Source organism: Oncorhynchus tshawytscha, linkage group LG17 (assembly GCF_018296145.1).
Source record: "Oncorhynchus tshawytscha isolate Ot180627B linkage group LG17, Otsh_v2.0, whole genome shotgun sequence".
Lineage (NCBI taxonomy): Eukaryota > Metazoa > Chordata > Actinopteri > Salmoniformes > Salmonidae > Oncorhynchus > Oncorhynchus tshawytscha.
This window is the reverse complement of record NC_056445.1, coordinates 20,725,183-20,747,195: the sequence shown is the minus strand read 5'-3', so window position 1 is coordinate 20,747,195 and position 22,013 is coordinate 20,725,183. Positions and strand designations below refer to the sequence as shown.

The following is a 22,013-nucleotide window of genomic DNA, read 5'->3' as shown; positions in this document are numbered from 1 at the left end:
CCCCGACCATTCGTTCCAACAAAGATCTTCCCGTGGCTGAATGTAGTTGCCTACCCCTGATGTAGGCTGTTATTGTTCATGACTTACCCGTTCCCTCGCTCAGTCTCTCTCTCCTCCCTAGCCGTGTTCTCCTGGCCCCAGCAGCCCGTCCCAGCCTGGCAGTCGCCCAGTGAAGGAGGAGGAGAGTGACAGCCAGCCTCGGACCCCCTCACAGGCCACCCCACAGCAGCCCAGCAAGCCTGCCATACCCAAGACAGCCCCCCTGACCCCCACCAAGCTACACCCTGCCCCCTCACTCCTCCACTCCCCCAAACCCCAGGCCCAGGGCTCCCCTTACCGCAGCCAGAGGGCCTTCCTCTTTGCTCCTCCTCAGTCCCAGCCACAGGCTCAACCAGGGCTGCCCCCGTTCTCCCAGTACAGCCCACAGTCCGCTCCACCTCCCCCTCCTCCACCAGCACCTCCAGCCTCAGCGGCCTACTTCCCCAGCCAGTCAGCCCCCGCCATGGGATCCTTCCCTGGGTTCAAGCCTGCAGTGACGTCCCCATTCCCCCCTGGAGCCCAGCCCCTCCTGCAGACTCTTCCTCCCCACACCCTGCACTACCAGAGCTCTACCACTCCCCCTCCTCCTCCCCCTCCCCCACCACAACACCCTGGGCCCGGCCCGGCCCTGCTACACGTTAACCTGCAGCCTCCTCCTGTCCAGCAGCACCAGCTCCTCCTGACCACAGCCCCCAGTCCTCCCTCCCTCCTCCTCCGCCCCCTCCCCACAGGGCCAGACCCACCAGCTGCAGCAGCCCAGTGCCAGCACCCTCCTGTCACTCAACCAGGGCCTGCCTCTTCTTCCACCCCCACCCCCTCCTCCTGCCTCCTCCACCGGTGTCCCCATGCAAGTGCAGGCCCCTCACCACTTTCAGAACTTGGGGTGCTTTCCAACCCCGCTGATGCACACCGGTGGCACCGCTAACCCCTCGGTGCCCCCTCCACCTACCCCCGCCCCACCAGCAGACTGGACTGCCCCCCCTCCTCCCCCTCCCCAGCAGCAGACTCAGCCGGCCCAGGCCGTGCCCACCACCACTCAGATGCCCAGCGGAACACGTGGGGCCCCTGCGTCCCCCGCCCCCTTTCACAACGCTGGGTACCTGGGCACGGGGTGGCACTGACCGCCTCCATGCAGGCCTCCCCCTTGGCCCTGCCAGCCCCTGTGAACTCACTCTGAGAGGAGCTTGACGACAGACCGACAGACCGCGGAACACAACAAGCAACAAAAGCTGTAAATATTTTCTATGTACCTGAACACATGGCCAATGGAAAAACAGGAGAACGTGGGATAAAGGGGTGCTTTTTAAAGGACAAACTGAAAACAAGGACCGTGAAACAATCTTATTAAGAGACTTTGTGTTTGAAAATGGATGATTCCCCCGGTGCTCATCCCACTCTCTCTCCGACGTCCCTCCCTCTGTTTTCTTTTGAATATCCCTCCTGTGGCGGAGAGTGTGTCTGACCGTCTCTGTCTGTTTTGGACTTCTATTGTAAGGTCCCGCACTTTCTGTATCAATGTACATTCCAGCCTCCACCCCCCTTTGTCAGTTAGTCCGCCTTTCACTTCTATTTCTCTTTGTCTATTGTCTGCTCTTCTACACCGTTTATTCCTTTTATCTAGTGGCTCATTATAGCAAACAGAAAGCTTTTTGTATAGAGAAAAAATACAGAGTTATTATTATTTTTATTCCTCTGTGTAACAAATATCTGTGCACCGCTGCAGTGATTCAGAAAATGCTCTTCTGGGAGCCCGCTTCACTGCCCCAGGAGGCTGCACTCGTGTGTGTGTGTGTGTGTGTGTGTGTGTGTGTGTGTGTGTGTGTGTGGGAGAAAGGGAAGCGATAGAAAGTAAGGGTGAAACGAGTGCAGTAGTCCTCTGTGGTAGCCAGAGTGAGGTCTCACCCGTAGGTAGGACGTTAGCGGTTTATTTTTGAATATCAGTGGTTATTTGTAGAAATTGTAATTTAATGTATAGGTGGTTATTCCAGCTTTCTCCGGAAACAGGTTGTAAATATTTGCTTCTTTTCTTTCCTATGCTTGTACAATTGGCTCCCATCCCATTTTGGAATCTGGTTGTAAATACGAGCGCTCTTCTTGGCAGAGATGAATGTTTCTGTGACAATAGCACTTTTTATTTAGTTTTTCCTCTCTGGACTATTCAGTGTAGTCTTTTATTATTTGTGTGTGAGTGTGAGTGTATGTTTGTGCAGAGGAGAGAGACTCAAACACTGCACTGGTTGGCTATTTTCATGGTTCATTATAATAAATCACTGTAATGACAGTTTTATACCACTGGTGGTGTTGTGTGTCTGTCTGGGAGAAGGAAGGCTGATATGTTGGCATCACTTTCAAACGGTTTGACGGATGCCTCCTACCTGACGTGGTCCTTGTTATCTGGGATCCTTGGGACGTCCCTACTCCATAGAAGTTACCTTTGAAAATGGTCAAGGAAAGGGTTAGGTAAGGATTATGGTTATGTTTAGGGTAGGGATGTCCCAAGGAACCCCGGATAGCACTAACCTACCTGACAGGCCACCAGCAAGCTGCCTGTCGCCTCCAAATAAAACTCCTGTGAAAAGTCGTGTTTGGATGCTGTCGGACAACTTCACCATATCATGGAACCATAGAGACCTGAACCATCTTCAGCATGTCCCCTGAGAATTCCTTTAGAGTGGATTACCTTTCAGGTCTAAGGAATGTGTACCATTATGCCAGCAACAGATATGCCCATTAATGAATATTTATTTAGTGGTTGCCTCCCATCTTATCACAACAGATTGTAGACAGTGTCATCAGGACAGCAACACAAACTGCATCTAATGAGCGCCTGCCTCTCTTCCTGACAGGGATGCATGTTGGTTAGTGGTAGTTCCTCACTGGTAAGCAGATAGTGCGACACACCTCTTTGATCTGGGGTGCTGTGCATATCAATGCAGACACTCCGGTCTTGATGAACATCAATGATTAAGCAGGCTCTTCATGGTTACAAGGGCTCTCCTGTCCCCGTTATGCATGACTAACCAGCACAAATGAGCTTCACAACAACACACCACTCCTGGTTTTTGAGTGTCTCTCCCATGTTCAGAAGGAGAGAATCCACAGTTCAGGGACATGTGGTCTAGAGAGGACATGTGGTCTAGAGATAGTGTTTGACGAGAAGTCTGCAGTTCAATGCCTGGCCCGGTTAGTTTTGCATGGCCCGGTGCCCTGGGTGGGTAGAGTGCGCGTATTTTAGACCATTCCATTGGTCCTTAAGTGAATTCTCCACCCACCCGGTGCACCGGGCCATGCAAAACGAAGTGGTCCAATCAGAATAGGGCTCTAGGGGTTGGGCAAGTGGGTGCTTTTGGGTTGTGTATAGTTAATTGTTCCAAGAAGAGAGAAGTGCATTTACAACGTCATTTCTCTGACGTGCAGCTAAAACACACAGTAAATTGTGCATGAGACCAAACTCCCCAGATCTTTCGAAGACTGAATTTCACTAACAGTTTATTTCTTTGGACCTATTTTAACCGCACTAACAGAAAGAACAACACAAATCTTATCCACAAACACATGCAGGTGAGTAGAGATTAACATGGTCATTTGAAGATCAGCTCTAAATGAAGTGTATTCTCCTTTTGTTCTGTGCTACAGTAGGCCAACGTTAACTATCAAGAGCTGACTGATTCCAGGAAATGTTTTCTGGTTTTACCTTGGTCTCTGTCTAGATATGGCGTCCTCCAGCAGTGTCCTTGCTGAAGAGCAGTTCCTGTGCTCCATCTGTCTGGATGTGTTCCCTGAGCCAGTCTCTATTCAATGTGGACCGAACTTCTGCAAGGCCTGTATCAGGGCTGGGATGTTAGTACTGGGATGGCAATGATGTGCCAGTGTCCCGTGTGTAAAAAAAACAAACATTTTATAGGAGACCGGATCTGTTCATCAATACAATCATTTCTGAGATGGCTGCTCAGTTGGGGAAATCAGTTCAAGTGAAAGCCACCAGCAGCTTAAACCAACTCCCTGCCAAATCTGGAGAAGTCTGCTTTGACATCTGCACTGGGATGAGATGAAGCTCAAGGCCCTGAAGTCCTGCCTGGTGTGTCAGACCTCTTACTGTGAGACTCACCTGGAGCCTCATCAGAGAGTCCCAGCCTTAAAGAGACAGAAGCTGATCAACACTGAGGAGAACCTGGAAGACAGGATGTGTAAGAAGCATGACAGACTCCTGGAGCTGTTCTGTAGGAGTGACCAGATGTGTGTGTGTGTGTGTCAGACCTGCACTGAGGCAGACCACAAGACTCACAACACAGTCCCTCTAGAGGAAGAGTATGGAGAGAAGATGGCTGAACTGGGGAAGATGATGCATTCAAAATCTAGAAAGGTCAAGGAGATCAAACACTCTGTAGAGCTCAGCAAGAGTTGCAGAGAGAAATATATTAGACAGTGTGCAGGTATTCACTGCTCTGGTGCTCTCCATTGAGAGAAGTCAGGCTGAGCTCATTGAGGTGGTCAAAGAGAAGCAGAAAGTAGCAGAGAGGCAGGCTGAAGGGCTCATTGAAGAGCTGGAGCAGGAAATGAATGAGCTACAGAGGACAAGCACTGAGCTGGAGCAGCTCTCACACACTGAGGACAACCTCCTACAAAACGTTCCATCCCTCTGCACCCCTCCACCCACCAATGACTGCTCTGAGATCAGTGTTCACAGTGATCTGTATGTGGGGACTGGGAGGAGAGTTGTGTCCCAACTGGAGGAGACACTGAATAAAGAGATGGATAAAGTCAAATTGAAGAGGGCGCAGCGCTATGCAGTGGATGTGACTCTGGACCCTGATACGGCAAACCCCTATATCATCCTGTCGACAAGTGGGAAAGAAGTGAGATCAACAGAAACAACCAGATCTTGACAAACCAAAGAGGTTTTCCACTTGTCCCTGTGTCATTGGAAATAAAGGCATCTCCTCAGGAAGATCGTACTATGAGGTGACTGTTAAGGGAAAGACTAAGTGGGATTTAGGAGTGGCCAGAGAGTCCATCAACAGGAAGGGAAATATCACTCTGAGCCCTAAGGATGGATACTGGACTGTGGCACTGAGGGAAAGGTGTAAGTACCTAGCCTGTACCTCCACACCTGTCCTCCTCTCCCTGAGAGAAAAGCCCCAGAAGGTGGGAGTGTTTGTGGATTATGAGGGTCAGGTCTCCTTTTATGATGTAGAGGCCAGGTCTCACATCTACTCTTTCACTGACTGCGCCTTCACTGAGAAACTATATCCATACTTAGGACCTTGTGCTAATTTTGGGGATAAACTCTTGCTCCTCTGATTCTCTCCTGTCAATCACTGAGGCTGATGTTTTGACATTGCAGATGTGTGGAGATATTACCGAACATAATGGTATCCTGACAAATACTCAGCATGGTTTAAAATACTGCACCTTGCATTAACATCACATATAATTTTTTAAAAGCCCTGCAAATATTTAGTTTAATATTAGATGAAATTGTTTGTCTCTTCTGTGGTAATTTCTTAGATGTACACATACATAACGTGTGATTGTATTGTGATTTATTTCAGGTCATCTCTGATATCAATGATTTTAGCAGCCTCTTCGTGGTTACAAGTGCTCTCCTGTACCCATCTTTCATGGGGACAAAGCTTTACAACACAACTATATTTTGAAGTGCCTTTGTGTTTGTTCTGGCTTTGATTGTAACACAACTCCTCACATGTCATTCCATTTGAAAGAAACACAAAAGCAGTGAATGTTGTAATGTTTATTTACACTCTTCCCCCCCCCCTGTTTTGACCCTTAAGTGTTTTGTATTCTTTGGGTACAATGTACATGTTTTTATGTACATGGGGAATGGTTGGGACAAACCTCTTTCCCTGGTTCCTCACCTCTTCGTTTATCCCAAACTTTCATACACACTGCATGAAAAGGCACATTTACGGGTCTAACATTGTCCCGTACATGTCCGTAAATGTCCACACACAGAAGTGGTCTGTTATTGGATATGTACGGGACTGTGCACCCCAGTGTTCACCCGTAAATACACTTTGTCATGCAGTCAACTCCTCCAGCTACACTTAATAAGGTAGGTGGGGTTTGGACTAGCCAGTATAATAAGGTAGGTGGGGTTTGGACTAGCCAGTATAATAAGGTAGGTGGGGTTTGGACTAGCCAGTATAATAAGGTAGGTGGGGGTTGGACTAGCCAGTATAATAAGGTAGGTGGGGGTTGGACTAGCCAGTATAATAAGGTAGGTGGGGGTTGGACTAGCCAGTATAATAAGGTAGGTGGGGTTTGGACTAGCCAGTATAATAAGGTAGGTGGGGGTTGGACTAGCCAGTATAATAACGTAGGTGGGGGTTGGACTAGCCAGTATAATAAGGTAGGTGGGGGTTGGACTAGCCAGTATAATAAGGTAGGTGGGGGTTGGACTAGCCAGTATAATAAGGTAGGTGGGGGTTGGACTAGCCAGTATAATAAGGTAGGTGGGGGTTGGACTAGCCAGTATAATAAGGTAGGTGGGGGTTGGACTAGCCAGTATAATAAGGTAGGTGGGGGTTGGACTAGCCAGTATAATAAGGTAGGTGGGGGTTGGACTAGCCAGTATAATAAGGTAGGTGGGGGTTGGACTAGCCAGTATAATAAGGTAGGTGGGGGTTGGACTAGCCAGTATAATAAGGTAGGTGGGGGTTGGACTAGCCAGTATAATAAGGTAGGTGGGGGTTGGACTAGCCAGTATAATAAGGTAGGTGGGGGTTGGACTAGCCAGTATAATAAGGTAGGTGGGGGTTGGACTAGCCAGTATAATAAGGTAGGTGGGGGTTGGACTAGCCAGTATAATAAGGTAGGTGGGGGTTGGACTAGCCAGTATAATAAGGTAGGTGGGGTTGGACTAGCCAGTATAATAAGGTAGGTGGGGGTTGGACTAGCCAGTATAATAAGGTAGGTGGGGTTTGGACTAGCCAGTATAATAAGGTAGGTGGGGTTTGGACTAGCCAGTATAATAAGGTAGGTGGGGTTTGGACTAGCCAGTATAATAAGGTAGGTGGGGTTTGGACTAGCCAGTATAATAAGGTAGGTGGGGGTTGGACTAGCCAATATAATAAGGTAGGTGGGGTTTGGACTAGCCAGTATAATAAGGTAGGTGGGGTTTGGACTAGCCAGTATAATAAGGTAGGTGGGGGTTGGACTAGCCAGTATAATAAGGTAGGTGGGGTTTGGACTAGCCAGTATAATAAGGTAGGTGGGGGTTGGACTAGCCAGTATAATAAGGTAGGTGGGGGTTGGACTGAATGAATATGTTCACATGTTGATTAGTTCACATCACAGGAGGTTAATTGGGGAGGACTGGCTCATGGTAATGGCTGGAGTGGAATCAGTAGAATGGTATGATGCCATTCCATTACCTCCGTTCCCGGACATTATTATGAGCCGTCCCCACAGCAGCTTCCTGTGGTTCACATGTTAAGTTGAGCTTGTTTCAGCCCAGAAGCCCTATAAGAACACTAGGCACATTTATGACATAATGAGAGTGGATTTATAAAGCACTACACTCACCAGCTATCAGCTGGCCCTCCAACACTGCTTCCAGCAGCATCTGGTCTTCCAACTGGGACCAACCATGCTTTGGTTCAGGGGTAAGCCAGCAGTAGGATGCAGGGTGCTATGCTGCTGGTAGTAGACTGCTGACATACTAGTTACAAAGTTGTGTGGCAGTGGTAAGCTACGTGACTTGAGTTTACATGGGCTCTGGAGACTACTGATCTTTTCAAACAGTTCTGTCCCTTTAAAATGGCCATAACATCCACATTTTTACCTTCAAGAAATTGTATTTTCATTCATTGATAAAATGTGCTGGATAGAGAGCAAGAATGACTTTCTGTTAACGACACATTGCTACTAGTGATAAAGTTGCAGATGGATTCTAAGGTTATATTCCCAGATAATACAATTCAACACACTTTATGGAAACACTTCTTCCCATAGTAAAATGGCAATACTCCACAATACTGTCTGTATACATTGTATGGCACACACATCTAAAGTGAATCAATAGCTTTAACATACTGCATCGATTGTAAATATCATAGTCGAGACAAAATAATATTCCAACACGTAGAACAGCTATTTCTATTTGTTAATAGGCCTTTTCTTCTACTTAACCATGCTGAAGAACCATGTATTTTCTCCAGGGTTGCCGAGGACACTATGATTGGCAGCCTACTCGAGACCTCTAGTCCTACATGGCTCTGATCTCTACCTCGCTGATTCTATCACAACAGCCATTCATTACAGCTACACGATTTATTCTGTACCTTCGACTTAGTCACATTTAATGTGGTGTCAGTGGTGGAGCATCGCTCCACATCCAAAGGTTGCTGGGTACCTCTAACCTTTCCACCACAGAGTCCAGTAAGGTGGCTCAGCAAGCCAGACAGTTCTCATGGACCATGCTCACCCACTGTAAACAGTCTTACAATGAAGAGTCCAATGAAGAGCAAAGAGTGGAACACAAGTCAAGACGGAATCCACAGTCCAGGTACATGTGTACTGTCTGTGTCCAGAGGTGAGTTTGACACAATAAAGACGACAGCTCTGTTTGATCAGACGTCTGAACAATCCAATGCTGTAGCCTAGCGGTCATGTGTGGTCATGAGTTAGTTCACCGTTTCCCAAACTCGGTCCAGGGGACCTCAAGGGGTGCATGTTTTGGTTTTTGCCCTAGCATTTCACCAAACTGATCAAATTTTCAAAGCTTGACAATTAGTTCATTATTTTAATCAGTTGGGTCAAATACTAGGGCAAATACCAAAATGTGCACCCCTTGGGTTCCCAGGATTGAGTTTGGGAAACGCTGGGTTAATTTGTGTTTTTCTATGGTAGGGCCTTGAATGGTGGGACAGAATCTCATGTTCTTTTTCACAAACAAAACCTTCCTCTTATGACTTGGTAATATGTTTTATTGTCACATACACCAGATAGGTGCAGTGAAATGTGTTGTTTTACAGGGTCAGCCATAGTAGTACAGCGCCTCTGGAGCAAATCAGGGTTAAGTGCCTTACTCAGGGGGCACAACGGCAGACTTTTTTTTCCACCTTGTCGGCTCAGGTATTCAAACTTGCGACCTTTCGGTTACTGACCCAATGCTCTAACCGCTAGGCTATCGGCCTACTGTGTCCACTCAGTCACGGATTTCATAAAACAATATGAAGTCTTCCATCTGTTGTTGCTCTCAAGGTCATGTCTGGGTGAGAAAGGGCCGTAGGGGTTGGTCTTTACTAAGTGGGTTCTCATGCAGTGGATGTTTCCTCCTTTCATTCATTAGTCTTTTTCTCGTTCTGTTCTTTCCAACAGCAGTAGCTCTCCTTTCCACCTCCAGAGTGACAGGTATGAAGCTGGAACGTTGTGTTACATTACCTTTACCTCTGATGGGCACCGACACCTGTGAACAAAGAACACAACTAGATTTACCAATGGCAACGTAAGCATATGGATATTGATCCCATTAAAGTATATCAGATAATTCACAAAAAGCATACACACCTTTGTACAGTATTTGACTGTTTATATGGAATTACCAGTCTCTGTGAGGGGAGAAGAGAGGTTAGCATTGGTAATAACACTATGAATACCACTAGAGGTTCTGTACTTGTAGTAACAGAGACACGCCAGTGGGTGGCAGTAGTGAGGAAAAGTCACCAATCAGTGGTAAGGTAATGACATCCTTATCTAAATGGCTCAGAGACCTCCTTTATAAACATAGTTAATCAGTGGACTGTCACATACATTACTGCAACAGAACAATTCATCACACCAAAATGAGACTCAGTCATTGTGTTCTCTCTCTCTTCTTATAGCTGATTACGTGAAGTCAGACATCTTGAAACCCTTATAATATCGATAATTGAGGGCGTCTCGGATTTTGGAAGCAGAGCCCACAGGACTTAATTTGAATGTGTGCCCAATTGAGACACTCTCTCTCTCTCTCTCTCACTCTCCTCCTGTCCCATAGCTGATTCTTGCTCTGTTCCATGGCGTTCTCCTGCACTACCAGGCAGCCCTAGCCGATGCTGATCCAGTTCATGTGATTCATCTAGACAGGCTGACAGCCAAGCTGTGTAAACAGCCATTAGTGATTCATGACTCCGTAAATTCTCTCCCTTTTTCTTCTCTTATTTTTATTTCTCTCTCTCTCTTCCTCTCTCTCTTCCTCTCTCTCTTCCTCTCTCTCATAACAGTAAGCAGGTGTTATGTGAGAAGCAGTTAAAATATGTTAATTGGTGGTAGCTCGGGTGTGTGAAATTATGCTGAAAATATTTGCATAAAAAGGGACGATATATCAATGTCTACCGTTTTGACAGCAGGGTACAGTTGATACATTTGATACACACCCACCCCATGCTATGGGCTTTGGAGGAGGGGGTTGATGAAAAGTGTCTATTTATTAGCCTAGATACATTAAAGCCCAAGATACGGGAGGGTCTGGAGGAGAGGGGGCTCAGACTTACAGAGGTTCTGAGGTTCTGTTATTCTGTTCAACAGTGTTCTCCACTCCTGGTCCCGGAGAGCCAAAGGGTGTGCAGGTGTTTGGTCCAGCCCAGCACTAACACACCCGTATGGTGCTGCCCTTCAGAGACAGGTAAACACCCTGTGGTCCCCAGGAGCAGGATTGAAGACATTGCTCTATGACCTTACACAGCCCTGAACTATCACACATATCACTTTGTGAGACAGCCTCGGTATGACATGCTCACATGAGGAAAGTCCACAGCTCGTATTCATAAAGCATCTCAGGGTAGGAGTACTGATCTAGAATCAGGTAACCCCTCTCCAGGTAATCTTATTCATTATGACCTAAAATCACAAGCTGATCTTAGATCAAGTGTTGTCCTTACTATCCAGCAGCTCATCAGCCATCAGCCCATCCTGACGGTTTCCCAGGACGAAGGCCAGGAAGGAGAGTATCAGGGCGTCCATGATGCCCATGATAGCCAGGATGTAGGCCCAGCGCACGGAGCACGCTCCCAGGGTGTACTTGTCTGTCTGCTCCCCACACATCCTCTTCACCTCGTCACTGTCCCAGCCGTCTGGGTAGATCATACAGCCCAGAATCAGGCACGTACCTGGGATAGGAGGAGGGAGGGAGGGATGGAGAGAGGGAGGGAGAAAGGAAGAGGAGTGAGAGAAAGGGGGAGATTACAGAAATGAGAGAGTACAGGAGAAATACAGAAAGATGGAGGGAGAGACCGAGAGAGTTAGCTTAACCAATACCATATTTATGCAGCATTCTAAACTCATCTGCTGTAGTCTCTCCGCCTCCCCCTGTAGTTGCTCCTCTTCCCCCTGTAGTCTCTCCTCCTCCTCCTCCTGTAGTCTCTCCTCCTCCTCCCCTGTCGTTGTTCCTTCCCACCTGTAGTCTCTCCTCCTCCTCCTCCCCCTGTAGTCTCTCCTCCTCCCCCCCTGTCGTTGTTCCTTCCCACCTGTAGTCTCTCCTTCTCCCCCTGTAGTCTCTCCTCCTCCTCCCCTGTAGTCTCTCCTCCTCCTCCCCCTGTCATTGTTCCTTCCCACCTGTAGTCTCTCCTTCTCCCCTGTAGTCTCTCCTCTTTTCCTCCCCCTGTAGACTCTCCTCTCCTCCTCCCCCTGTAGTCTCTCCTCTCCTCCTCCCCTGTAGGCCCTCCTCTCCTCCTCCCCCTGTAGGCTCTCCTCTCCTCCTCCCCCTGTAGGCTCTCCTCTCCTCCTCCCCCCTGTAGGCTCTCCTCTCCTCCTCCCCTGTAGGCTCTCCTCTCCTCCTCCCCCTGTAGGCTCTCCTCTCCTCCTCCACCTGTAGGCTCTCCTCTCCTCCTCCCCCTGTAGTCTCTCCTCTTTTCCTCCCCCTGTAGTCTCTCCTCTTTTCCTCCCCCTGTAGACTCTCCTCTTTTCCTCCCCCTGTAGACTCTCCACTCCTCCTCCCCCTGTAGACTCTCCACTCCTCCTCCCCCTGTAGTCTCTCTTCTCCTCCTCCTCCCTCTGTAGTTGCTCCTCCTCCCCCTGTAGTCTTTCCTCCTCCCCCTGTAGAAGTCTCTCCTCCTCCCCCTGTAGTTGCTCCTTCTCCCCCTGTAGTCTCTCCTCTCCTCCTCCCCCTGTAGGCTCTCCTCTCCTCCTCCCCCTGTAGGCTCTCCTCTCCTCCTCCCCCTGTAGAATTCTCTCCTCCTCCCCCTGTAGGCTCTCCTCTCCTCCTCCCCCTGTAGGCTCTCCTCTCCTCCCCCCCTGTAGGCTCTCCTCTCCTCCTCCCCCCCTGTAGAAGTCTCTCCTCCTCCCCCTGTAGTTGCTCCTTCTCCCCTGTAGTCTCTCCTCTCCTCCTCCCCCTGTAGTCTCTCCTCTCCTCCTCCCCCTGTAGGCTCTCCTCTCCTCCTCCCCCTGTAGTCTCTCCTCTCCTCCTCCCCCCCTGTAGTCTCTCCTCTCCTCCTCCCCCTGTAGTCTCTCCTCTCCTCCTCCCCCTGTAGTCTCTCCTCCTCCCCCTGTAGTCTCTCCTCCTCCCCCTGTAGTCTCTCCTCTCCTCCTCCCCCTGTCGTCTCTCCTCTCCTCCTGTAGACTCTCCTCTCCTCCTCCCCCTGTAGACTCTCCTCTTTCCCTCCCCCTGTAGACTCTCCACTCCTCCTCCCCCTGTAGTCTGTCCTCTTTTCCTCCCCCTGTAGTCTGTCCTCTTTTCCTCCCCCTGTAGTCTCTTCTCTTTTCCTCCCCTGTAGTCTCTCTTCTCCTCCTCCCTCTGTAGTTGCTCCTCCTCCCCTGTAGTCTTTCCTCCTCCCCCTGTAGAAGTCTCTCCTCCTCCCCCTGTAGTTGCTCCTTCTCCCCCTGTAGTCTCTCCTCTCCTCCTCCCCCTGTAGTCTCTCCTCTCCTCCTCCTCCCCCTGTAGACTCTCCTCTCCTCCTCCCCCTGTAGTCTCTCCTCTCCTCCTCCCCCCTGTAGTCTCTCCTCTCCTCCTCCCCCTGTAGTCTCTCCTCTCCTCCTCCCCCTGTAGTCTCTCCTCTCCTCCTCCCCCTGTAGTCTCTCCTCTCCTCCTGTAGACTCTCCTCTCCTCCTCCCCCTGTAGACTCTCCTCTTTTCCTCCCCCTGTAGACTCTCCTCTCCTCCTCCCCTGTAGTCTGTCCTCTTTTCCTCCCCCTGTAGTCTCTTCTCTTTTCCTCCCCCTGTAGTCTCTTCTCTTTTCCTCCCCTGTAGTCTCTTCTCTTTTCCTCCCCCTGTAGTCTCTTCTCTTTTCCTCCCCTGTAGTCTCTCTTCTCCTCCTCCTCCCTCTGTAGTTGCTCCTCCTCCCCTGTAGTCTTTCCTCCTCCCCCTGTAGAAGTCTCTCCTCTCCTCCTCCCCTGTAGTCTCCTCATCCCCCTGTAGTCTATCCTCCTCCCCCTGTCGTCTCTCCTCTCCCTCCTCCCCCTGTCGTCTCTCCTCTCCCTCCTCCCCCTGTCGTCTCTCCTCTCCCTCCTCCCCCTGTCGTCTCTCCTCTCCCTCCTCCCCCTGTCGTCTCTCCTCTCCCTCCTCCCCCTGTCGTCTCTCCTCTCCCTCCTCCCCCTGTCGTCTCTCCTCTCCCTCCTCCCCCTGTAAGTAGCCCAAACTGAGCATTTGACAAAAACATAATCATTTCAAACCTTGATTACATTGGAATATGATCACTTTTGCCTCTCTATTTCTGAATCATTGTGAGCAGATTGTCCTAGCCGGGAGAGTTAGTGCTGTGTCAGACTCCGGCACTGATGACCCACATTGCTAATCACTGTTCTCAGATCTGAGGATGGGACACCTCTGAGTTTCTCTCGTTTTTAACATTGATCTTGTTTATAGGTGCTGTGTGTGAGAGAGTGTTGGATTGGATGCTCTGCATTTGACTACGGTCCTCTCACTTCCAGACCTTTTCATAAATAACACAATACAGTCCTGAGGTGGGATGGTTGGTTCAGGGCTCTATTCACACTCAGAGCTCTCTCTATGAACAAAAATATAAACGCAACATGCAACAATTTCATAGATTTGACTGAGTTACAGTTTATATAACGAAATCAGTCAATTGAAATAAATTCATTAGGCCCTAATCAATGAAGAATGGGCCTCAGGATCTCGTTGTTGTATTTCTGTGCATTCAAATTGCCGTCGATAAAATTAAATTGTGCTTGTTGTCCATATATAATGCTTGCCTGCCCATACCGTAACCCCAACGCCACTATGGGGCACTCAGCAAACCTCTCACCCACACAACGCCATACACGTGGTCTGCAGTTGTGAGGCCAATTGGATGTACTGCCAAATTCTCTAAAACGATGTTGGAGGTGGCTTATGGTAGAGAAATGAACATTTAATTATCTGGAAACTGCTCTGATGGACATTCCTGCTGTCAGCATGCCATGCTCACTAAAAACATATGGCATTGTGTTGTGTGACAAAACTGCACATTTTAGAGTAGCCTTTTATTCTCCCCAGCACAAGGAGCACCTGTGTAATGACCATGCTGTATGCCACACCTGTCAGGTGGATGGATTATCTTGACAAAGGAGAAATGTAAACAAATGTGTGCACAAAATTTGAGAGAAATAAGCTTTTTGTGCATACGGAACATTTCGGGGATCTTTTATTTCAACTCATGAAACATGTGACCAACACTTTACATGTTGTGTTTATATTTTTGTTCAGTGTATACATCCTTCTCTATCTCTAGAGCTTCCCCTCTCCCCCTCTCTATTCCCTGCCTCTCTTTTTCCTTGTCTTTTCTTCCTCTCTCCCCATCTTTCTCTCGTCATCCTCTCTCTTTCTCTCCCCCCATCCTCTCTCTTTCTCTCCCCCCTCTCATGTGTTGCCAGCATTGAATGTGGATCTAGTGCTCGTCTGCCGATCTTTCTGCATATCCCAGCTCTCCCTGTTCACCGTATAACATACAGTGCCTTGCGAAAGTATTCGGCCCTCTTGAACTTTGCGACCTTTTGCCACATTTCAGGCTTCAAACATAAAGATATAAAACTGTATTTATTTGTGAAGAATCAACAACAAGTGGGACACAATCATGAAGTGGAACGACATTTATTGGATATTTCAAACTTTTTTAACAAATCAAAAACTGAAAAATTGGGCGTGCAAAATTATTCACCCCCCTTAAGTTAATACTTTGTAGCGCCACCTTTTGCTGCGATTACAGCTGTAAGTCGCTTGGGGTATGTCTCTATCAGTTTTGCACATCGAGAGACTGAAATTTTTTCCCATTCCTCCTTGCAAAACAGCTCGAGCTCAGTGAGGTTGGATGGAGAGCATTTGTGAACAGCAGTTTTCAGTTCTTTCCACAGATTCTCGATTGGATTCAGGTCTGGACCTTGACTTGGCCATTCTAACACCTGGATATGTTTATTTTTGAACCATTCCATTGTAGATTTTGCTTTATGTTTTGGATCATTGTCTTGTTGGAAGACAAATCTCCGTCCCAGTCTCAGGTCTTTTGCAGACTCCATCAGGTTTTCTTCCAGAATGGTCCTGTATTTGGCTCCATCCATCTTCCCATCAATTTTAACCATCTTCCCTGTCCCTGCTGAAGAAAAGCAGGCCCAAACCATGATGCTGCCACCACCATGTTTGACAGTGGGGATGGTGTGTTCAGGGTGATGAGCTGTGTTGCTTTTACGCCAAACATAACGTTTTGCATTGTTGCCAAAAAGTTCCATTTTGGTTTCATCTGACCAGAGCACCTTCTTCCACATGTTTGGTGTGTCTCCCAGGTGGCTTGTGGCAAACTTTAAACAACACTTTTTATGGATATCTTTAAGAAATGGCTTTCTTCTTGCCACTCTTCCATAAAGGCCAGATTTGTGCAATATACGACTGATTGTTGTCCTATGGACAGAGTCTCCCACCTCAGCTGTAGATCTCTGCAGTTCATCCAGAGTGATCATGGGCCTCTTGGCCGCATCTCTGATCAGTCTTCTCCTTGTATGAGCTGAAAGTTTAGAGGGACGGCCAGGTCTTGGTAGATTTGCAGTGGTCTGATACTCCTTCCATTTCAATATTATCGCTTGCACAGTGCTCCTTGGGATGTTTAAAGCTTGGGAAATCTTTTTGTATCCAAATCCGGCTTTAAACTTCTTCACAACAGTATCTCGGACCTGCCTGGTGTGTTCTTTGTTCTTCATGATGCTCTCTGCGCTTTTAACGGACCTCTGAGACTATCACAGTGCAGGTGCATTTATACGGAGACTTGATTACACACAGGTGGATTGTATTTATCATCATTAGTCATTTAGGTCAACATTGGATCATTCAGAGATCCTCACTGAACTTCTGGAGAGAGTTTGCTGCACTGAAAGTAAAGGGGCTGAATAATTTTGCACGCCCAATTTTTCAGTTTTTGATTTGTTAAAAAAGTTTGAAATATCCAATAAATGTCGTTCCACTTCATGATTGTGTCCCACTTGTTGTTGATTCTTCACAAAAAAATACAGTTTTATATCTTTATGTTTGAAGCCTGAAATGTGGCAAAAGGTCGCAAAGTTCAAGGGGGCCGAATACTTTCGCAAGGCACTGTATATCCTTGCCTCTGCTTTGAGGTTAGATAGCAAGAGAACATGCCATTACCACATATTGCATACTATGTTTTTAGGTAGTTTCTGAAGATTCTCTAACCTCTCATTGAAAGTTAAGAGTCTGTCCTTGTTCTCTCTCTTTCTCCTAACTCCCCTTTCATCTTTTTATTACCTCTTTCTGTCTCTGTCTTGCTCTCTCTTCTCCTCCTCCCAGCTGATAGCTGTTGGCAGGGTAGAAGCTTGGGGGGAAATCAGGGAGTGGAGGAGTCAGAGTCTGGACCTTTCAGTCTTCGTCTCCATCCTCCCTCCAACTGTTGCTGCTTCTCCTCAACACAGACAGACAGCTCCTTAATCACAACTAATTACAGCCCCAGTTCTCTGCCCTTTCACTCCACGGCTGCTTAATGTCTTGATTGAGGCTGGCTGGTTGGTTGTGATTGAGGCTGGCTGGTTGGTTGGTTGTGATTGAGCCTGGCTGGCTGGCTGGTTGTGATTGAGCCTGGCTGGCTGGCTGGTTGTGATTGAGCCTGGCTGGCTGGCTGGTTGTGATTGAGCCTGGCTGGCTGGTTGTGATTGAGCCTGGCTGGTTGGCTGGTTGTGATTGAGCCTGGCTGGTTGGTTGGTTGTGATTGAGCCTGGCTGGTTGGTTGGTTGTGATTGAGCCTGGCTGGTTGGTTGGTTGTGATTGAGCCTGGCTGGTTGGTTGGTTGTGATTGAGCCTGGCTGGTTGGTTGGTTGTGATTGAGCCTGGCTGGTTGGTTGGTTGTGATTGAGCCTGGCTGGTTGGTTGGTTGTGATTGAGCCTGGCTGGTTGGTTGGTTGTGATTGAGCCTGGCTGGTTGGTTGGTTGTGATTGAGCCTGGCTGGTTGGTTGGTTGTGATTGAGCCTGGCTGGTTGGTTGGTTGTGATTGAGCCTGGCTGGTTGGTTGGTTGATTGAGCCTGGCTGGTTGGTTGGTTGTGATTGAGCCTGGCTGGTTGGTTGGTTGTGATTGAGGCTGGTTGGTTGGTTGTGATTGAGGCTGGTTGGTTGGTTGGTTGGTTGTGATTGAGGCTGCTTGGTTGGTTGGTTGTGATTGAGGCTGCTTGGTTGGTTGGTTGTGATTGAGGCTGCTTGGTTGGTTGTGATTGAGGCTGCTTGGTTGGTTGTGATTGAGGCTGCTTGGTTGGTTGTGATTGAGGCTGCTTGGTTGGTTGTGATTGAGGCTGCTTGGTTGGTTGTGATTGAGGCTGCTGAATGTCTTGATTGAGGCTGGCTCGTTGGTTGTGATTGAGGCTGGCTGCTTGGTTGGTTGTGATTGAGGCTGCTTGGTTGGTTGGGATTGAGGCTGCTGAATGTCTTGATTGAGCCTGGCTGGTTGGTTGTGATTGAGCCTGGCTGGTTGTGATTGAGCCTGGCTGGTTGGTTGTGATTGAGGCTGGTTGGCTGGTTGTGATTGAGGCTGCTTGGTTGGTTGTGATTGAGGCTGCTGAATGTCTTGATTGAGGCTGGCTCGTTGGTTGTGATTGAGGATGGCTGGTTGTGATTGAGGATGGCTGGCTGGTTGTGATTGAGGATGGCTGGCTGGTTGTGATTGAGGATGGCTGGCTGGTTGGTTGTGATTGAGGCTGGTTGGTTGGTTGGTTGTGATTGAGGCTGGTTGGTTGGTTGGTTGGTTGGTTGGTTGTGATTGAGGCTGGCTGGTTGGTTGGTTGTGATTGAGGCTGGTTGGTTGGTTGGTTGTGATTGAGGCTGGTTGGTTGGTTGGTTGTGATTGAGGCTGGTTGGTTGGTTGTGATTGAGGCTGGTTGGTTGGTTGTGATTGAGGCTGGTTGGTTGGTTGGTTGGTTGTGATTGAGGCTGGTTGGTTGGTTGGTTGTGATTGAGGCTGGTTGGTTGGTTGGTTGGTTGTGATTGAGGCTGGTTGGTTGGTTGGTTGTGATTGAGGCTGGTTGGTTGGTTGGTTGTGATTGAGGCTGGTTGGTCGGTTGGTTGTGATTGAGGCTGGTTGGTTGGTTGGTTGTGATTGAGGCTGGTTGGTTGGTTGGTTGTGATTGAGGCTGGTTGGTTGGTTGGTTGTGATTGAGGCTGGTTGGTTGGTTGGTTGTGATTGAGGCTGGTGGGTTGGTTGGTTGTGATTGAGGCTGGTTGGTTGGTTGGTTGTGATTGAGGCTGGTTGGTTGGTTGGTTGTGATTGAGGCTGGTTGGTTGGTTGGTTGTGATTGAGGCTGGTTGGTTGGTTGGTTGTGATTGAGGCTGGTTGGTTGGTTGTGATTGAGGCTGGTTGGTTGGTTGGTTGTGATTGAGGCTGGTGGGTTGGTTGGTTGTGATTGAGGCTGGTGGGTTGGTTGGTTGTGATTGAGGCTGGTTGGTTGGTTGGTTGTGATTGAGGCTGGTGGGTTGGTTGGTTGTGATTGAGGCTGGTTGGTTGGTTGGTTGGTTGTGATTGAGGCTGGTTGGTTGGTTGGTTGTGATTGAGGCTGGTTGGTTGGTTGGTTGTGATTGAGGCTGGTTGGTTGGTTGGTTGGTTGTGATTGAGGCTGGTGGGTTGGTTGGTTGTGATTGAGGCTGGTGGGTTGGTTGGTTGTGATTGAGGCTGGTGGGTTGGTTGGTTGTGATTGAGGCTGGTTGGTTGTGATTGAGGCTGGTTGGTTGGTTGTGATTGAGGCTGGTTGGTTGGTTGTGATTGAGGCTGGTTGATTGGTTGTGATTGAGGCTGGTTGATTGGTTGTGACTGAGGCTGTGTTTGTGCATGCGTGCGTGCAGGTTTTCTTTCAGTGCGAAGCTGAGCCATGCCAAATGCATATAGTATAGAGGGTGTAAATTGGGGCTGAGACAGGTAGATTAAAATTGGGCGCTCTCCTCTCCCCCTTTCCCTCCTCCCAATCCTCCAGTGGTGCTGCTGGTCACAGGGTCAGTGTGTTAAGGGCTGAGGGTAATGTGGGGATGCAGGCTGTGTGACATGGATGCTGTGCCGTCTGCTGCATATGGCCAGGCTCATCAGCTCATGAAATGCACAAATGCAAACACCCATGTGCAAATTGACTGTACAAACAGAACAGTCAATATGATTACAGCCAAAGAGATTAATTTTAGACCGTTGAATTGTAACGTTAGCAGGGAGCTGTCCAATCAAGAGGTGCTGAAACCCACACTGGAAACCTGCTGCATTCACTCAACTGGTTTACATGAGCTGCTCTGTGGTTTGGATTAGAGTGCATTCTTCCCCCTCATCTCTGTATGCATCCAACACACTCAGTCAGACTATAGCTTTGGCATGCTTCTTTTTCTCTCTCCCTCCACAACAACTTGTTTCACTTGTCATTGGGGCCGATAAGGATTTTACAAGGAGGCAGACAGAGAAGGAGAGGGGGAGAGATAAAGGCAAAGGAATGAGATAGGAAAGAGAGAGGGACAGAATGAGAGAGGGAAAGAGCTGAGCACTCTGTCTCCATGGCTCAGGCTCAGAATGACATTATTTATAGCTGTTGCTTCTCTACTGTGCACAGGTGGAGCAGGAAGAGAGAGGGGCAAAGAGCATCATGTCAGGAACACGCACTTTGAGTTTATACAATGAGTGTCTGAACAGAGTAAGAGTTATACTGTTGTTTTCTTTCCTATGGAGAGAGGAGAGGAGGAAGGTGGGAATACATAGATGGAGTGTGGATGGGGGAGAAGATCGAGGGATAGAGGGAGGGCTTGCTGAATGGAAGTACCATCGGGAGGTTACAGGGTTAGAATCCCAATGCGTCCCATCTGACACAAAGAGAGGAAAGGAAGTGTTCAACCAAGACTACTCCATCCTGTCCTTAATTGAGCAGCAATGGTGGTTCTTAATTAAACCAATAGATACAGTTGAAGTCAGAAGTTTACAAACACTTAGGTTGGAGTCATTAAAACTCGTTTTTCAACCACTCTACAAATGTCTTGTTAACAAACTATAGTTTTGGCAAGTCAGTTAGGACATCTACTTTGTGCATGACACAAGTCATTTTTCTAACAATTGTTTACAGACAGATTATTTCAGTTATAATTCACTGTATCACAATTCCAGTGGGTCAGAAGTTTACATACACTAAGTTGACTGTGCCTTTAACCTTGCAGTATTTTCATTTTTGGCTAAAAAAAACGTACCCATTTGAAACTGCCTATTTCTCAGCCCCAGAAACTAGAAAATGCATATAATTGTCAGATTAGGATAGAAAACACTCTAAAGTTTCCAAAACTGTAAAAATATTGTCTGTGAGTATAACAGAACTGATATTGCTGGCGAAAGCCTGAGGAAAATCCAATCAGGGAGTGCCTCTCATTTTGAAACCGCTGTTCCTATGCATGCCTATCCTCCATTTAAAGAGATATCAACCAGATACCTTTTTCTATGGCTTTCCTACGGTGTCAGTATTTAGACATAGTTTCAGGCTTTTATTTTGAAAAATTAGCGTGAAAAATCATGTTGCGTAAGTGGATAGGTGGGGGTTCTCAGAGTGAGTTTTGCGCAAAAGAGTAAAGCAGCCATTGTTCCTCCCAGTCCTATTGAAAAACCTACACACTCGGTTGATATATTATCGAATATATATTTTAAAAACAACATGATTGATTATAAAAAAACGTTTGACATGTTTCTGTGGACATTATGGATATTATTTGGAATATACGTCTGTGTTGTCGTGACGACTCTTTCCTGTGGATTTCTGAACATAACGCGACAAACAAATGGAGGTATTTTGGGTATAAAAATAATCTTTATGGAACAATAGGAACATTTGTTGTGTAACTGGGAGTCTCGTGAGTGAAAACATCCGAAGATCATCAAAGGTATAAAAAAAAAATGGATTGCTTTTCTGATTTTCCTGACCTAGCTACTTAATGCTTAGTGTACATAATGTTTTGTTATGCTATTGATAAACTTACACAAACGCTTGGATTGCTTTCGCTGTAAAGCATCATTTCAAAATCTGAGACTACAGGTGGATTAACAAAAGGCTAAACTGTGTTTTGCAATATTGCACTTGTGATTTCATGAATATGAATATTTTTTAGTAATATTATTTGACTGTGGCGCTATGCTATTCAGCGGTTGCTGATGACAATTATCCCGCTAACGGGATGGGTAGAGTCAACAAGTTAAACAGCTTGGAAAATTCCAGAAAATTATGTCATGGCTTTAGAATTTTCTAATAGGCTAATTGACATCATTTGAGTCAATTGGAGGTGTACCTGTGGATGTATTTCAAGGCCTACCTTCAAACTTAGTGCTTCTTTGCTTGACATAATGGGAAAATAAAAAGAAACCAGCCAAGAAACCAGCCAAATTTGTAGACCTCCACAAGTCTGGTTCATCCTTGGGAGCAATTTCCAAACGCCTGAAGGTAACACGTTCATCTGTACAAACAATAGTACGCAAGTATAAACACCATGGGACCACGCAGGGAAGTAGCCACTGCTCCAAAACCACCATAAAAAAGCCAGACTATGGTTTGC

The 22,013-nt window shown here is 47.5% G+C and overlaps 2 protein-coding genes and 1 pseudogene across 16 annotated transcripts in view; 2 read left to right on the top strand and 1 right to left on the bottom strand.

Moving 5' to 3' along the window:
* kmt2e (lysine (K)-specific methyltransferase 2E) overlaps nucleotides 1–2,331 on the top strand; it is a 50,499-nt gene extending 48,168 nt beyond the window's left edge. For 14 of the 15 annotated variants that reach the window (XM_042300388.1, XM_042300391.1, XM_042300396.1 and 11 more), the window contains one exon: nucleotides 122–2,331. In XM_042300388.1, coding sequence (XP_042156322.1) covers nucleotides 122–964 — 843 coding nt within the window. In that variant the 3' untranslated portion in view covers nucleotides 965–2,331. Of the gene's footprint in view, nucleotides 1–103 lie in introns of all 15 variants that reach the window. The other variant, XM_042300400.1, reaches the window with a different exon arrangement.
* Nucleotides 2,332–2,447: 116 nt separating this feature from the next.
* LOC112217055 lies at nucleotides 2,448–5,481 on the top strand (annotated as a pseudogene).
* A 1,734-nt stretch (nucleotides 5,482–7,215) lies between these two features.
* Nucleotides 7,216–22,013, bottom strand: part of lhfpl3 (LHFPL tetraspan subfamily member 3) — a 34,938-nt gene continuing 20,140 nt past the window's right edge. Inside the window, exons 2-4 of the mRNA XM_024377302.2 lie at nucleotides 10,923–11,150; nucleotides 9,571–9,611; nucleotides 7,216–9,469 (exon numbers count right to left, since the gene is read on the bottom strand). Of these exons, the coding sequence (XP_024233070.1) occupies nucleotides 9,592–9,611; nucleotides 10,923–11,150 (248 nt within the window). The 3' untranslated portion in view covers nucleotides 7,216–9,469; nucleotides 9,571–9,591. The remainder of the gene's footprint in view (nucleotides 9,470–9,570; nucleotides 9,612–10,922; nucleotides 11,151–22,013) is intronic.